The sequence below is a fragment of the Arvicola amphibius genome, chromosome 2 (genome assembly GCF_903992535.2).
Source record: "Arvicola amphibius chromosome 2, mArvAmp1.2, whole genome shotgun sequence".
NCBI classification, from domain to species: domain Eukaryota; kingdom Metazoa; phylum Chordata; class Mammalia; order Rodentia; family Cricetidae; genus Arvicola; species Arvicola amphibius.
In genome coordinates this window covers 186,036,752-186,054,651 of record NC_052048.2, presented here as the reverse complement: position 1 = coordinate 186,054,651, position 17,900 = coordinate 186,036,752, and the positions used below count along the sequence as shown (strand labels likewise).

General features: G+C 48.6%; 1 protein-coding gene across 1 annotated transcript in view; it reads right to left on the bottom strand.

Annotated features, from left to right (window-relative positions):
* Window positions 1–17,900, bottom strand: part of Tbxas1 (thromboxane A synthase 1) — a 167,033-nt gene that overhangs the window by 45,186 nt on the left and 103,947 nt on the right. Inside the window, exons 7-9 of the mRNA XM_038318530.1 lie at window positions 16,758–16,906; window positions 15,598–15,728; window positions 10,191–10,505 (exon numbers count right to left, since the gene is read on the bottom strand). Of these exons, the coding sequence (XP_038174458.1) occupies window positions 10,191–10,505; window positions 15,598–15,728; window positions 16,758–16,906 (595 nt within the window). The remainder of the gene's footprint in view (window positions 1–10,190; window positions 10,506–15,597; window positions 15,729–16,757; window positions 16,907–17,900) is intronic.

Below are 17,900 nucleotides of genomic sequence, written 5' to 3'. Positions count from 1 at the left end.
CGTGCCTCTCCTCAGTGAGACAGATGCGATGAAGCTAGCCACCAGGTCAGACATGCTGAATATTTCCCCGGGTAAGACACGGCTCGTGGTGTTACATAGATTATTAGATATGGGTTAGTCAAGATGTGAGTAAGAGGCTGAAAATAATGGGCCAGGCAGTGTTTTAAAAGAATACAATTTGTGTGTTGTTATTTCGGGGCAAAAGCTAGCAGACGGCCGGGAGCTGGGTGGCGGAAGGCAGCCGGCCTGCAGCTCACCCTACCATCTAACATTCTTAGCAAAGCCTGAATCCTCTAGGGCCCCGGATATTGAATATACAGCACTCTAAGTTGTCATGGGAAAGGGACACATCCCAGGCTGATTGGTGTGGGGCAGTCCGGGGAGAGCTGTTCCATCACAGGTCACCTCTCCTCTCCGTGTGTTCTGCAGGGACACAGCAGGGGTGGGGTGGGCTGGACTTGGAGCGTTCATTGCTAAACATCCAAAGAATGGAAGTGCTATGCTTGCTGAGGTGGGGCAGCTCGGAAAAGCTGCTCCTCAATCTTTCCTGTCCTTCAATCTTCCCCCTGTCTTCCTTACCTCAGTGTCCAGTGACAGGGTCTCTTGATGGTTGGGGCTGCTAGTGGGCAGCGAGCCAGGAGGTAAGGCGGGAGAGGGGGGTGGATTCTGGATCTCTCTGGATCTGGGGAACAGAGCTAGGGCAAGAATGAAGGGGGAAGGAGAGAAGACAGTCCTGTGGGCACCGTAGGAGAAGGGAAAGGAGATGGTTGAGGGGGGAAGGGACTGGGAAGGCTGGAGGCTGGTCACAGTCAGGGTTGGTCAGACTTCCCAGGGAGCACTGTAAGGGTAGGCACTGGGTATCTGTATATTAAGGTTTAGGAGTCCCGGATGGTGACAGAGAGAGATTGTGACCATTCACCGCCCAGACAGGCCCTGAGAGGTACCATCTGCCCTTCCCGTCTGTTTGTGTAAAAGCCATGGGGCTGGTTTCTCTGGATCCTGGTCTACTGGCCACTCTGCTCTAGGGACTCATTAATTGCCCACACAGAAGTGTCAGCTGTCTGTCTTCTCTCTAGAAACTGTCATGTGGGTGGCAGGGAGAGCCCCAGGCACACTCTAGAGAGACCCCCGTTCATACATATGAAGACTCCCCACCTAGCAGTCATTGTTGGGGTGCTATGTCTTAGGGTCCAAAGCTCCCAGAAAGGACAGGAAAGTAGGCAAGTTGAGGTTCACTTCTAAGCAACCCCCTCACGAAGACTCCCTTTTTTCACGTGACAGCAGAGAAATGGTATAGGGGAACTTCCCTTCGTCAACAACACTTTGGGCAGGGCCACCAGGTGACCAAGACAATCCTGGGCAAGCTTCAGGACCAGATAGAGCACCCTGCTTGAGGGGGACAACCTAGTGGGTGCATGTTGAATATGAATGTCTATGCAAGCACACTGCCTCCTGCTCACCGTTTTGTCTGCTTTGAACATGGCTTTAAGTCAACCAGAAGCTTGCCCTCCCTTCCCATCGGAGATCTACTTAAGGAGGCAAGAAGACTGTAGGATACATTTAGGACTAACGGACTTCCAAGATGGATTAGAATGGAATGAATCCCTCCACACTTTATCTCCCATCCATAAAGTGACTGGCATCATCGCTGGAATAATCTAGAAACCATTAAAATGTATTCACAAAAGGCGAGCCACTGTCGATCCTCCTCGAGGCCTTCATTATCATTAGGAATAAACACACACTGGCTGCAGGCCATCACGACAGGAGCAGGATCTGCAACTGAAGGGCCTGGCTCTTACCCTGCGAGCTGCCGACAGACCTCAGATTGGAGAATGCTCCCTGGAAACTGTATGCACATGGAGCCCCACCCAGGTTCAGTCCAACAGGAATCTGAAGTTTAGCCTCACGGTTCCTATGCATGTTAAATTTGTGTGCTTATTGGGGTGTGTGTGTGTGTATGTGTGTGTGTGTGTGTGTGTATGTATGTTTAGAAGCCAGAGATGGACATTTGTGCTAGCCAGTTGCTTTCTATTTTATTTTCTTTCTTGACTGGCCTAAAACTCATCATGTAGACCAGGCTGGTCTCAAACTCACAGAGATCTGCCTGCCTCTGCCTCCTGAGAACTGGATTCAAGGTGTGCGCCGCCACACCAGCTCTATCTTGTTTTTTGAGACAGGGTCTCTAATAAACCTTGAACTAACCAACTGGGCAAGGCTAGCCAGCCAACGGGTCCACAGAGTCTCTTGTCTTTGCCTCCCCAGTGCTAGGATTATAGACACACACTACCCTACCTACATTTTTGCATGGGTGCTGGGGATCCAAACTCAGGCCCTCATGCTGACTTGACAGGCATTTTCCTAACTGAGCCATCTCCCCAGAGACACATTAGCCTCTTGCTAGTGCTATGGCCTGAGCCTGCTTCACACTGCCCCCATGTTGGTTCTTGCCTTTATGCTTGGATATTAAGGTGTTCTTATTTCTTCTCTTCTACATGGCTGCTTTATGTTCAGAAGCACTGTTGAGAGATCCAAAGAGAAGCAGGAATTCTAAGGAGTCGTGGGGACTGTGTGGCTTGCTATGGAGCTGACAGAGAGCGCCCAAGCTCTGTCAGCATTCCAGCAGACTTGGGCAAGGGGAGGAACCCCCACTGACCGAGAGCCACATGCCCAGTTTCAGCTCCATCTTTCTTCCTGCGTGACCCTGGATGCGATTCTAGCTGGGAGACCTTTTTTCCTCCAAAGTGAGGGCAAATTTATGTTAGTCTGTCTAAATAGTTTTCAACCCAGGGCTCCCCTCTGTGACAAAGGGACACATGTATGTATGGAATAGCTGTTGGTGGCTAACAGCTATTTTATTTTTGTAACCATGGGGGTATGTTTGGCTCTTTGAGATCCTCTGGCTGCTTCAAGGAGCAAACTCCCAACTTTGCTCACATTAAGCAGCATGAGCTAATCAGCTGAAAAAACCAGCGTGGGATGTTCTTTGATCCTTAAGAGAAATAGGAAGAGGACGATGTGTTTTAATTAGATCTTTATAATGTGACAAAGTAGCTGCTGGAGAGTTCCAGGGAGTTGATCGTCCTTCTAAGTCATAGCTGTGTTCAGACTACCCTGAACAGGGGCTGTATATCACTGTCGTCCAGTTTGTGATAAATTTATAACTGGGTTCTGCGGAGCAGATTTATATCAACAATTAAGCAGAAGGAAAACGGCTCATAAATTTTGGCTGGCATAGTCCAGCACCAAAAGAGGAAGAAGGAGTATGGTTTAGCCAGATCAAAAGTCAATAATCTCAACATGAAGTGCTAAAGCTATAGCAAAACAGTCGAAAAGGAACGAGTTGTATTTTCTCTCTCACCCTTTAAAAATTACACATTGGAAAAAAAATTACACATTGGAGTGAACAATGGCACAGCCTCATGGCAAAGGCCTGATTAGAATCCTGAAGTGCTTTCTGCAGTCTCCTAAACTGTGCAGATGGGAGAAGCCTTCCTCTGCTACTAGTGAATGAGTGTACCCCCTTTTCAGACTGACCAAGACAACTTAGGTGCGGAAAGACGAGTTCTCCACAAGGCCCAGTGATTTGAAAAGGGCAACGCTGTGGTTCAGCTCCCAGAATCCATGTCTTGGGATTTGGTCTCTCATTTTCTATGTCAACGGTATTGGAAGGTGGAGCCTTTGAGAGATTAGGATTAAGTGAAGTCATGAGGGCAGTGAGCCTAAAATGGTACGAGTGGTTTTATGATGAAAGAAGCAGAGGAGCTGGGACGTGGTTCATTTGGTAAAGCACTTGTCATGCTAGTATGGGGATCTGGTGTGGATGCCAGGCATGTACGTAAAAAGCTGGGGTCAGTGGCACATACATATCATCCTGGAGTGGGAAGGCAGAGACAGGTGGGTCCCCAAGACTCACTGGCCACAGTTTAGCTGGATTGACCTCTAAGTTCAATGAAAGACTCTGTGTCAAAAAAATAAAGCTGAGAGTGGAGGAAGACACAAAACACTGACTTTTGACCTCCATAGGTGTGTGTGTGTGTGTACATGCATGTATGTGTGCATGTGTGTGCATGTGTGTACATGTGTGTATACATGTAGACAACCATACACAAAAACAAAAACAAAGAAGCAGAGACCAAGCTAGCATGCATGCTGTCTCAGCACGTGACACTCTCTGCTATATCACGAAGCAACAAGAAGGCCCTCGCCACCCGCCAGCAGACTCTGGTACACCAGCCTCCAGAGTGATAGTGAAATGTTCTGCTAGTTGTTCTTTTATCTTGTCTATTCTCAAGTCTTTTATTATAGCAACAGACTGAGAGAAGGCTCTAAGCAAAAGGAAGAGAGGCTGAGCAAAATTCTCAAGACAGATGATTTGGAAGAAAATATGTGTGTCTAGAAAGAAGGCTGGAGACATGAGCTTTGGGCAGATTTACACTGGAACAGAAACCTGGTCCCTGTAAGGAGAGAGGCAGCTGAGGCCAAATGGGTCAGAGTCAGGAGCAAGGAATAGAGCATTGTTAGGCAGAAGCGGGGGTTGATTCCCCAACAACGGGGTGGGAGCAGGAGCTGAGGGCAGGAAGGGGGCAGCGCATGAGTTAAGTTGTTTTTGCTAAAAGTGAAGCTTTAAACTCTTGACTTTCATGGCTGATAAGTCTCTTCTAGATTGGTAAAGGATGCACACGGAAGCTGGCAGCTGGCAACCTGGGCTCCACTGTAAGCAGTCGGAAGCATCAGGTGCCCCGAGGAAGTCACAAGAAGCAGCCACATCATTTAGGAGAAATGCACGGAGCCAGGTGGCCTGGGCACTGCTGGACCCACGTCCCTGTCCTGGTTCCGTGACTCTGCTCTGAGAAGTTCTGAGGGAAGGAAACTGAGAGAGGGAACTTCTTATTTGGGGGACCATGGATCCTTTTTTAAAAAAACAAAAACAAAACTTTTTATTGATTCTTTGTGGATTTCACATCATTCATCCTGATGCCACTCATCCCCCCATCCCCTTGCTTCTACCCTCTGCCCTTGCAGCCTGCCCTCCTGCCCCCAGAAACCCCCAAATTTAAAGGTAAGACCAAACAAACAAAAAACCAAATAAAACAAATCTTGGCACGGGAGCTGTAGTGTGGCCTGTGAGTCACACATTGCACCCTTTAGTCCATACATCTTTACTTCTAAGTGTTCGTTGCAATGAGTCATTGGTCTGGTTTGAGGCCTCTGGCTTCTACTACACCCTTGATACTGGGCCCTCACTGGGACGCCTCTTGGACATCCTATTGTTGCTTTGTGTCACGGAGATCCTGCAGCTTTGGATTTGTGGGTTTGGGGGACCATGGGTTCTATGCCCAATGCTGAACGGGCTTTTTTTTTTTTTTTTTTTGCTATTCACCCCACACCCAGGATCTACCCTTCCCCCACTGAAAGGTTAGAGGAAGGGGTGAGACCCACCTTCTTTAACTGCAGAGATGGACAGGTGACCTGGGTCTAAGATAATCAGGCCCTCGTGTTCTCATTGCCAGTGGCTGCTTGAGGGATCTGTCCCTGAGAAGCAATGGGCTTCTGTGTGAGCATTTCAGCAGGAGAACCATGCTTCTCCATGCTGGGCTTGTACCTGCTTTCTGCTGCCCCCGTCTTCCTAATATAGAGGTCAGAGCTGTGCAGATGCAGCTCAGTGCTAGAGGGATTTACTGCTAGCTCACTGGATCACGACTCAGCAGACTAGAGATGGGTACTTAATACCTCACAGTTCCAGGAAACCTCATACTTAAAACTCTCAGCCAGGGGCTGGGGGGATGGCCCAGTCAATAAAGTACCTGCTGTACAAGCAAAGGACCCTAACCTCTATATGCAAGCAAGGTGTGGCAGCTCATTGCAGAGGTGTGAAGATCCAAGTCCAGATCCCAGAACCCGTGGAAGGCTGCTTGGGCGTAGCAGCTTACCCATGATTCCAGCTCTCAGAAGGTGGAGATGGGGAATCCTCAGAGCGAATTGGCTAGACAGACTATCCATACAGAAACTCTGGGCTCAGCTGAGAGACACTGCCTCACTGAATGAGATGGGGAGAAATGGAGGGAGGCTCCCAGGGCCAATTTGGGCCTTCACACGTGTGTGAACGCATACGTGCGCGCACATACAACACACACGTGAGGAAACACTGACGAGTACATTTAAAGTAATAACGGGAGAAAACACAAAACCTTCTCATGGACCTCACTTAATTCACACTGTTCAAACTCCAGGTGACACGGCTGTCCTGAAGCGAGGGGAGAGTCAGAAGGACGAGTGTGCCCAAAGGGACTGAAACCAAGAGACAGAGAGAGCAACCGGGCACAGGGTTGGAACACTTGCAGCCTCTGGAGTTTGTTGTGCCCTGGGGTCTACCTGCTTTCATTGTTGTTGTTTATATTTATTTATTGTGTGCAGCGGGGGTGGGGGGAGGAGTAGAGGTGCCACCGCTAGAGTGTGGCTGTCGGGTGGTAGTGTGAGGTCTGCTTTTCTCATTCTATAGTATAGCTTGGTGGAGGACGATTGAGCCAGTTTTCATCAAACTGGCAGAAGGTGGCTTTACCAGTTGAACCTTCTCGACTGCCCATTGGGGGTGACATTTTCTACCATTGCAAGAAGCAGTCCCAGACGACACAGGGTTTGTTTTTTTGTTTTTTGTTTTTTTTTCAATTGTAGAGGAGGGTGGAGGCTCTCACTACATCCCCAAAAGGCATTACTGGAGGAGAGAAGGTGCTGGGGGAAGGGACAAGAGCCAGGATCCAGCCACTTGAATGACAGGTCACCCAAAGGGGTCCTGCCCTCTAGAGCTAGGCCAGAGCCCCCTGTGCACAGGGAAAGCCTGCAGCCACGGAAGTCGGCATTAACTGGCACTCAGGAGATAGCTGTTGAGTGGAAACCAGCAGGAAAGTTATAACAAATCATACTTTACATGCAAATTTTCAGGAATATTTTCGGGAAAATAATGTGTGAACAGCTAATCTGCATTTTCATGTCCTGACAGATGGCCTATATTAACAGAGTTCTGGGGAGAGAAGAAAGAAAGAAAGAAAGAAAGAAAGAAAGAAAGAAAGAAAGAAAGAAAGAAAGAAAGAGAAAGAAAGAAAGAAAGAAAGAAAGAAAGAAAGAAAGAAAGAAAGAAGAAAGGAAGGGAGGAAAGAAGAACGAAGGAAGGAAGGAAGGAGGAGGAAGGAAGAAGGAAGGAAGGAAGGAAGGAAGGAAGGGGAAGAAAGGAAGGAAGGAAGGAGGAGGAGGAAGGAAGGAAGGAAGGAAGGAAGGAAGGAAGGAAGGAAGGAAGGAAGGAAGGAAGGGAGGAGGAGGAAGGAAGGAAGGAAGGAAGGAAGGAAGGAAGGAAGGAAGGAGGAGGAGGAAGGAAGGAGAGGAAAAAGAAACCGACAAGTATTCACGGAGTGGGTGCTGTGAACGAGGCTGCACAGGGCACTGTGTTCTCCAACTATCTTACTTACTGGTTTTTTTTTTGTTGTTTATTTAAAAAAAAAAAACCAGCCTGGAGACATTAAAAAAAATGACCCCAAATATTGTCCAGAGGAAGAAAATGACCCTCAGGACTTACACAGGTAGATAGATCATATTTTCTTGGGAGATGGTTCTAGGTGCCAGTGTCTGATGCTGCAGGCTCAAAATGAACACCAAGTGCGTCAGCACCTGTGGGACTGTTGATCATTGATGCAATCCCCTCCCAGCCTGTAGCAAAATCAGAATGTCTCTGCTCAGGGCCCCGGAGTCTGCAATTCACACCATTCTCAGAGGATGGAAAACCCGTACCTGGTGCAATCAGTTCGTGTGCCCATGGGTCTTCCCATGGCTTGGGGACACTGAGCACAGCCCCAAGGGAGGTGGCCTTTTAGGGAAGGAAGTCCTGATCCTAGGCTCAGAGGTTGAAGGAGGCCAGGGTCTGGTGAATTGGCATCACCTTCCTTGAGGTCAGGGCCAGTTTGGGTCAGGGTAGAGGTGAGGGCAATGTCACCGGGTTTTGCCTGGGAGCCTGGCTATGTCCACAGCTCCCTACCCAGACCTGATGCAGGCTGTAGCTGATGAACCTGGCAGACTCCCAGGGCTTTGCTACTGTCTATAACACAACAGTCTAGAACTAATTATGCACATCTATGTGGCCCTGGAAGGTGTCATTTGGAAGGGCTATTGCTTAATAGACTCTTGGCTCTTAATCCCCCTCGGGGTGAAGATAACCACCCCACTTCTTGGAGCATTTGCGCCTTCCCCAGGCCTCTCTCATATGTACCCCATCACAGGGCACCCTGCAGATACTTCTACATCCACTTCTTCTTTTAACGTGCCTTTTGGCTTGAGACTATGGGCTGAACTTCCCTCTGCCACCTTCCTCAGGAAGGCATCTTCCCCAGTCCCCAGCCATGGGACTCCGCGTACTTGATCTTGGGGTTAAAGTCAGTTTGCTCAGGCATATTTGTGTCCCTATGCCCTGACTACAATAATTGGCCCATGGGTGGACCGTGACCTCAGCATTCTGATTGGAGCGACCTTCACGACTTTCACAGGGAATTCGCAGTCACAGATCCTCTTTGGAGGCAAGGAGTGAGGAAGTATGTGGTCCCAGGCACTCTGGGCAGGCTTCCTATGGCTTCCCAAGGATAGTGTAGTCAACCATGGGGCCAACAGGAAGAAACAGTCAAAACTGAGGTCAGAAAAACTAAGGTCTGAGGGTGTCTTTGAGGTTTCACTAAATATTTTCCTGAAGTCTCATTCACTCCTGAAGTCTCATTCACTCCTGAATGGAGCAAGGTTACGTACCCACAGATACAAATGTTTGTTTTTGCTAGAAATCAGTTTGACTCAGAGTTTTGTTACCTGGTACTAAATATGTCATAAGATACACACACTGTGATGTACCCCATCATCTCTGACCTCTCTTCTCCCCTGCCACTCAACTGGAACCAAACGCTCTATAACTCCCTATAAAGCAGACGGAGCCAGGTGGTAGGGTTATCTGGATTCATGGCTTGCTTAGAGTCCATGCTCGAAGAATATTGATTAATGGATCAATGTCAGTCTGGAGGAAGCCCTGTCCTGTTCAACATTTTAGTCAATGACTTGGATGAAATGGGAGACATGGTTAGCAAGTCTCAGAAGGCATGAGCAGGAGGAAACCCTAATATGACAGATGGTGGAATCAAGACTTAAAATTATTTTGACTGAATGAAACAGTGTTAAGGAGAAATACAAACTCATGCATTTAGGCTCAAAAGATCAATCTGTATAAGCAGGGTATTGGGGAGACCCAGCTTGTCAGTTATCATAACATCAAAGAACTTGAAGTTGACCACACAGGCTCACATGGAGTTAAATCCTGGGGCACTTAGTAGCAGTTATTCGAGTTCCGAAGATTTATAAAGTGACTTGGAGAAGAAAGACTAAGTTTGCCTCTACTTCCCCGGTAGGACAAAGTAACTTGTCTAAGAATTAGTTTCTGGATCCTAACGCTTCCAATAGCAGAATAAGCTCCATCCCAAACTTGTGACTGCTGACTAATGACGTCAGGGTGTAACAGACAAGACTCCATTGTGGGGATTTCCTTAGTTAAAGTACGGACTTTTAAAGTGATTCAAGGCAATGCACACAGCAGCATCCCGAGAAAACCACGAGGTGAGAAAGCAGCCCAGCACAATACCCAGGAAAGGTTGCTGCAATCTACTACAGAGGGGCCTCATCTCCAAAGACACCCCAGACTCCACCTGTGCTTGGGGCTCCCAGCCACATCCTACCTTCTTGTCTGGATTGTGCCTCTTCCTCTGCCCTCTCCTTCCTGCTTTATCTGGTGTCCCTTGTCTACACCTGTCTCTGGATGCATCCCTCTCCAGACGTGGCTCTCTTTGCTGACTCCCCTCTCCTGTCTTCTTCAGGAAGTAGCTCACAGTCAAAGCATGCCTTAAACAGACTCCTTCCCTATGGCTGCCTTTTGACACCCCCCCCCATTTTTTCCTGGGTTTCTGCAGGCCCCCGGAGCCAGTCTTACAGGCTCTTTACTTTCCTCTGAACACCCCATTTTACTTGCTAGCCCAGAGAGATGGCGAAGGTGCGTGTGACCTTATTTTATCTTACAAACTTAGAATGTGATTTTAACAAGTCATTAAGGCGACATTTCACCGAATCCACCGCCGTGTGGATGTGCACGGGCGCCTGGACCCCGCCCTACTCACGTGCTTCTCCATGAAGAGGTCCACCTCTTTCAGAAGCCTCTCCTGGCAGTCAGGGTGGGTTGCCAGCAGGTAGGTGACGAAGGAAAGTGTGTTAGTGATGATCTCATGGCCAGCGATGAGGAAGAGGAAGGCCTGGCCCACAATTTCATCCGTGGTTAAAGGCTTAGACACGGGTGTAGGGCGGCTTCTTTGGGGAGGGTCCACTGTGCACTTGGCAGAGGACAGGGCTTCTGTGACCATGTCAAAGTCTTCCACGCCCACAGAGTGTGTGGAGTGCCGGGCATCCAGCACCATCTGTAGGAAGTCTCTCCGCCTCTGAGGACAAGAGAGGAAACGGCACATTAGAGTCACTGAGTGAGGCTGGAGGACCAGGGCGGAGACTCCTGGGTGGAGTTTCTCAACAGCTCAGGAGGAGCAGGTTCTTGTCACTGGGTTATCTGAGATGGTGAGAGCTTGGGGGTCACCAGAATGACCCTCAGGACAGCAGCGAGGGGCAGACCGATTCTCCAATGGAAGATGAGGCTATTGTCCTCTTTGCCATTGTACAGACTTACGGAGCAACTGTAGGACAGTTTAATACATGCAACGTGTGATGGCAAGAGCAGAGTCTTCCATATCATGTATGTGCTGTGTAGGTCTGGAATCTTCAAACTCTCCTTTTGGAGATGTACAGAACAGCCACACCTAGCTGTGAATGTAATTTTCCTGCTGAGCTGGAGAACTCTTACTCATCAGGGTTTGGGTACCCAACCGCCTCCCTTCCCTCCCTCCCCTCCCCAGCCTCCACTGACAATCATTTTCTATTTCTGGGATCAGATTTTCAGCTCCCACAGGCCCAACAAGCATTCTGTGTTTGTCTTTCTGTTCCTGGCTTCTTGCACTTAACATAATGCCCTCCAGTTTCTATCCATGTATGTAGCTGAAAACCAATAGATCCCGTTCTTTTATAAGGTTAAATAGTATTCTGTTGTGTTTATGTCTCATGCTCCCTTCGTCTATTCTGGATGAGGCCATTCCAGCCAGGCTGATTCCTACCCCACCCCCAAATGTGCTTAAAATAAAGCAAGTTTTAGAGCAGCAGATACAGTGGGATCTCATTCCCTAAAAACAGTAAGTGTACAACCTAGAGACGTATGTGCATCTTTCACGTGTAGTAACATTGGCCAAGTCCGATCCCTAGAGCAAAAGGAGGTGGGAAAGCCAAGTCTTTTAGTTCTGATTAGCACTTTCTAAACGTGTGTACTACTGGCTGAATTTCCAGTGAGAAAACACCTGATAGATTTAAATCAGAGCACATGTCTACGGTTTACCATGCAAGGACACAGTGGCCGGCTCTAAGTTTTCTCCTACAGTAGACAGTCAACAGGACGGGATGGCGGCACGTAGCAAGGAGCCGGCTTGTCTTCAAAGATCCCAGACTTGGCAGCCTGCTTCCTATGGGATCTCTTTTTTCTCTCCAGTAATCCTCAATCTCCTTTGAGTGGTTAAAGGCTCCTTATCATTTCCCCCACCTTCCTTATCAGTAATTTGCATATCCTTTACAATTTGACCACCACTAATCCTGACCACAGAGTGTTTACCCACTGCTCTGGCATTCGCGAAGGGTGTTCCCAGCATGTCCTTTCTTAGAAATGTTCTTTTTTTTTTTTTTTTTTTAAATGAAGAATAACAACCAGGATGTTGCTCTTTTCTGGTTTATGGGATTAAAACAGCAAGAGGAGAGTATCAGAACTTCCAACAGGAAAATATTATAATTTCAAAGGACTTCCCTAGTTGTGTGACGTTTTTTCTCAATTCGTTGGCTTCTGAACCCCTGTTGCATGAATAATCTATGCCCCACACCTCGGCATGTCATTCCACCTTTTAACTTTGTTGGCATTTCACGTGTGGCTACTTTTTCTGCTCCGGGAGATGCAAAGCAACCCCAGGGTGAGACCCTCCCTTTTCCCCCACCTGGGCCAAGTATTATGCTGAGCACATATTAAACACGCAATAGAATCTTCTTCAAATCAGAATGTAAAGCAACAGATGCCCTTGGGGGATGGGAGCAGTGGGTTTGTTTTCAACTGTTCAGCTGCTGTTGGGAGCCGATGAACAGGTAGGGACCATCAAAGGTGTCTGCCGGGAGCCTGGCAGGGCTCTCACCACTACAGGTGAACACACATTGAGGCCAAGGAGGCAAGGTCTCCATTTCCCACCAGGCTGTTCCCACTTCAATAGCAGAGGAAACAGCTAAGCCTGGGTTTCCTCACCGTTCCCTGACCCTGCTCATTTTGCTGTCCTGTTATTGGTCAACATCCGGGTGGCTGTTGTGGTCCCACATGTCACGGTGGGGGGGGGGGCAGAATAAGATGGCTCAGGGGAACGTGACACCCCAGGCTCCCTGGGTGCCTGGATGTGACATGTTCCTAGCCCCTGAGGCTCGGCTGTCGCTTTTCTTGGGTGGAACCCGAGTGATGGCAGCTCCCCGCCATAGCCACACCAAGTCTTTTCCCAGAAGCAGCATGGCGGCTGGCATTTCCCCCCTCCTATGCAAGCCCAGCCAGACTGCAAAAAGGGCTGGTGAAGTCTTGCAGAAGTCTGTCTTAACTGCCAGCTGATGAGGCCAGGGGAAAGGGCCGCTCTCCAGGGCCCATGAGCTAGAGAGGAACATGAGTGCAGATGGGACTCTTCCATTCCCAGAGCGTCGCGGAGGCCATGCGAAAGCTGCCCATTTAGGATGGAAACAGGGCTGGTTTACGGTTATATCCAAGGAAAATACATGCCCTGATAGATGTAGGCATCTAATCCGCCCATCGGCTAGAGCTTAGAAAAATATTTACCTTTTAACATCTGTGCGGCATTTTCGCTGTGCAAACACACATCTGTTTGATGGAATGTATACAGAGTTCAGAAGGGTTCTAAGTGAGTGCTCTTAGTAACTGTATAGCTCTGTCTTGACACAGGCAGCCCTGGATTTGTGGTTGGGAGGTTTTTCTCAGATCAACTCATTGTTTGAAACAAATAGCTGTAAAGTTTGTGGAAGGAAAAGCTTGAGGCAATCCCAGTAATTGGCTCTTTAATAACCTCTCACCTCTTAGTCACTCAGTACAACGGTTTCTGAATTTTCAGCCTGGTTCTACAGCCAGTGGGTTTCAGGCTTGGGTGCAAGTGTGTGTGTGTGTGTGTGTGTGTGTGTGTGTGTGTGTGACTGTGTGTGTGTATAGCTGTGTGTGTGTGTATATGTGTGTCTGTGTGTGTGTATGGCTGTGTGTGTGTGACTGTGTATGGCTGTGTGTGTGTGGTTGTGTGTGTATATGTGTGTGTCTGTGTGTGTGGTTGTGTGTGTGTATGGCTGTGTGTGTGTGTCTGTGTGTGTATATGTGTGTGTGGTTGTGTGTATGTCTGTGTGTGACTGTATGTGTGTGGCTGTGTGTGTGTCTTGTGTGTGTGTCTGTCTGTGTGTGTCTGTGTGTGTGTATGGCTGTGTGCGTGTATGTATGGCTGTGTGTGTGTATGGCTGTGTGCGTGTATGTATGGCTGTGTGTGTGTGTATGGCTGTGTGTGTGTTTGTATGGCTGTGTGTGTCTGTGTCTGTGTGTGTGTGTCTGTGTGAGTGTATGGCTGTGTGTAATGTATGGCTGTGTGTGTGTGTCTGTGTGTGTGTGTCTGTGTGTGTGTGTGTCTGTGTGAGTGTATGGCTGTGTGTGTGTATGGCTGTGTGTATGTATGGCTGTGTGTGTGTATGGCTGTGTGTGTGTATGGCTTGTGTGTATGGCTGTGTGTGTGTGTCTGTGTGTGTATGGCTGTGTGTGTGTATGGCTGTGTGTGTGTATGGCTGTGTGTGTATGGCTGTGTGTGTATGGCTGTGTGTGTGTATGGCTATGTGTGTGTGTCTGTGTGTGTATGGCTGTGTGTGTGTATGGCTGTGTGTGTATGGCTGTGTGTGTGTATGGCTGTGGTGTGTGTATGGCTGTGTGTGTGTGTCTGTGTGAGTATATGGCTGTGTGTGTATGGCTGTATGTGTATGGCTGTGTGTGTGTATGGCTGTGTGTGTGTATGGCTATGTGTGTGTGTATGTGTGTGGCTGTGTGTGTGTATGGCTGTGTGTGTGTGTATGGCTGCTGTGTGTGTATGGCTGTGTGTGTATGGCTATGTGTGTGTATATGGCTATGTGCTGTGTGTATGGTGTGCATGTGTGTGTGTGTATGGCTGTGCATGTGTGTATGGCTGTGCATATGTGTAAGCTCTCATAGCACAGTCCTTTGCAGCAATCGTGAGGTCTGAAAATGGTTATTTCTTGTCCTTCAGGCTTTTTCCTCACAGCCCAGAAACATCCATTTGAATGAAGTTGTCCTGTCTTTTCTCTTTGCTTTCTAGTGGGGCCAGATAGACCAGCTGGCCCATTTCCCCCACCTCTAAGGGCATTCAAGTGGAGCTGATGGTGGTGTGGGCCAAGGGGTTGAGAGCTCGTATCTGTCCCCACACCTTTCTGATGCAGAGAAACGTTGCTACACGTCCCCAGGGCGTGTAGCTGAGTAGGACAGGCTGCTGCCCAAGGCTGCTAAGTGCATCAAACTACTAATTGACTTGGATTTCATTCTAGGCCAATGCCTTAACCATCAGGCCTCATGAATCCCTCTGAGCCACTGTCTTTGAGAAAACCCTTTTAAAGCTCCATCTTGCTCAAGGCAGCGAAGGAAAAGCCCTTTTAGCCCATTTTTTCATTTTCGTAACTGTCTTTAATGCAATGAATCCCTTAATGGACAGCTCTACCACGGGCAGGAGCATCTCCTGATGGTGAAAGATGCTCTATCACACCAACAATGGCATTCCACTCAGAGTCAAGTCTGACCAATATTTACTTATCCTTACTATGTGCCAAGCAGAGGGTAAGCCTGCAAGGGAAAGAGGAAACCCAGGAACGTGCTAAACTGAGCAGGGGCGTCAACCACAAATTTTCTAGCAAGAATCTTCATGTTGAAAGATTGATTGACAGTTGCCCAAACGTCTTGCTAATATTTATGCTATTCATGCTATGAATCCCCATCTTGCTATTTTTCGGCAGAAAGACTATGCTCATGAAAATTACATGAGGCTCTTACTTAACAAAATTTGGGAGTGGGTGGGGCTACTGCAACCTGTGCTTGGGGTAATGTCTAGATGGTGGGAGACGGTTCAGGGGCTGGCATTTGTTCTTCGATAGTTCACAGCAGGAATAGGCACATCGATAGGAACTTCTGCCTACTGTTCTTCCCTTCCCTGATACCTATTGCTTTCCACTGGCCCCGGAAAGCTCAGAACGGGAGACTCATAAAGGATGGGCCCATGCGATGTGAGGGGCTGGGAGGGTGGAGAAAGAAAAGAGAGAGTGATGCCAAATTAGGCTCCATTCTGTTTCCAGGCTGCGTCCTATTAAGATAGTTACCTCTTCTGCTGCTTGCTGGTCCCGTAAGGCAATCACATTCCTAATGAGTTTGTTAAAAAAGCCATTCAGTTCATCTTGGTTCTTATTGGGCAGAATCCGGGCCAATGGGACCATTATGGATGGAAATGATACTTGAAAGAGAAAAACAAAAGTGGCGTTGAAGGGGGAGTGATAATGAACCGGGGCCATTAGACTTCTGTCACTAAGAAGCAAGTGCCAGTCTTGAACCGGTGTCCTTGGGAGCCCGTCTTCCTTACAGACTCAGCGTTGCTCATAGCAAGCAAGGCTCGAGCTGACTTGAGCTCTGCTCTCTGTCCCATTCCCCACGCATGGTAAGCCCTCACTGAATGCTCGTGCAATAAAGTCAGTCCTCATGTGCACCTGGCCTTGCAAACCCAATTTCGCACTTAGCAATCGCTATCTCCAATCTCAGAGATTGGGGGACAGAATAGGTGACCGACAGTGTGTCAAGATTTAACAAGAGGGTAGAAGTACATCAACTTTATTAACTTTCTGGCCATTTGTTATTTGTCTTTCTCTGGAATCGGTGTCCCCATAGCAGTTACTGGAATTGTCCTTAAGACATGCTGCTGCAGCTGCTGGCAGGGGTATGGTTCCATCCACTGTGGACACTCCCCTGTCTTGCAATATTGCAGCCTGGGTCCTTAGGACAGGGTTCCCTGGATCAAGACGGGATTTTTTTTTTTTTTTTTTCGAGACAGGGTTTCCCTGTAGTTTCTAGAGCTTGTCCTGGAACTAGCTCTTGTAGACCAGGCTGGCCTCGAACTCAGAGATCCACCTGCCTCTGCCTCCCGAGTGCTGGGATTAAAGGCGTGCGCCACTGCCGCCCGGCCAAGACGGGATTTCGAGTGAGGAGATAAGAAAACAAAACAAAAAGCCGTAGGAAACGAGAGACTTGGAGTTCTAGTCTTGGCTTTGCCTTCCTATGTACCAGTTTTCTGATCCTGGTGTGACAGAGACCAAGGTTACCTGTGTTGGTGGCAAGTCACCAGGAAGACAGTGTCTTTGCAAGTCAACTCTCAGAGACTCCTGAGGAACCTTTCCTAGCTGGGGGGGGATGGGGGGGAACGACTCTACCCTGCAAGCTTTTCCATGAGTTAGAGTCTGGCCTCACCACCCTGAGTAGGGGATGCACTCACAGATTAAAGCCAGGAGGGGCCTGGGGATACTGAAGGCAAAGAAACGCCGGCAGTGTTGTACAAATGGGTCTTCTGGAGCGTTCTGGGAGTCCACCTGGGTGCCGAAAGCCACACTGGCCACCACGTTTGTGGTGTAACAGCAGTAACACCTGTGGGGGGAAAGAGAGAGAGAGAGAGAGAGAGAGAGAGAGAGAGAGAGAGAGAGACTGGCATTTGAAAGATACCCTATTGACCTTCCCAGAGTGCACCCCTCGTGGTCTGTGTGGTCTGCACGGCAGGTCTAAGCACCACAGAGGGACTTCCAGCAGAGCTGAGCTGGGCAGTGGGAGGGAAGCTTCCTGCAGCAGCAGAGGACTAGGGAAAGCCTTACCGAGGAGTTACAGGAGAGGTGAGGGCATCACTTTCTCAAGCCTTAGGACTGAATTGAATATCAAGGTGCGTACCTTCCAGGGGAGGGGGCCTTCCTGTGCGGAGGGAAATAGGAGCCCCCAAACCTAGGGGCTTTCACCCCCATGTGTGCACAGCTCTTCTCAGGTCAGAATCTAATAATTAATTGACAGTTGTCAAACGGGCATTGATGAATGACCCCAATTAACTCATTACTCCCCGCCCTTTTCCCTTCCAATGATTTGGAAGACTTTTGTTTTGGCTTCCTTCCCTCCCCCACCTCCCTCTTCCCCTCCCTTCTTTAGACGTCTGTAACCCTGGCTAGCCTTTGCCTTCCCTGCGCTGGGACTAAGGCTTATTCCACTACGCCTGGTGACTTTGCAGCTTTTGAAAGTGCGGCAAACAAAGCGAACAAAAGCAAGGGTTCTTCTCACTCGAGTGGGGTGGAAGAAAACTCTGGGCAGGCTTTCAGGATCTACTTATATTATTACTGAAAACACACATTGCCTTTTCCAAACAAACAAAAGGAACTGTGTCTTCCAGTGGCCATAGAAAATTTAACCTCAGGATAGGAGGCCCGTCCCTCCCAAAGGCCATTTTAAACTACATTATTCTTTCATAAAATGGTATGCATGTATTGATACTGTGTACGTTTGTGCATGGTGTATGTGTGTGTGTGTGTGTGTGTGTGTGTGTGCGTGCGTGCATGATGGGGCATGGCACCACAGTGAACATCACATGTGAAGGTCAGAGGAC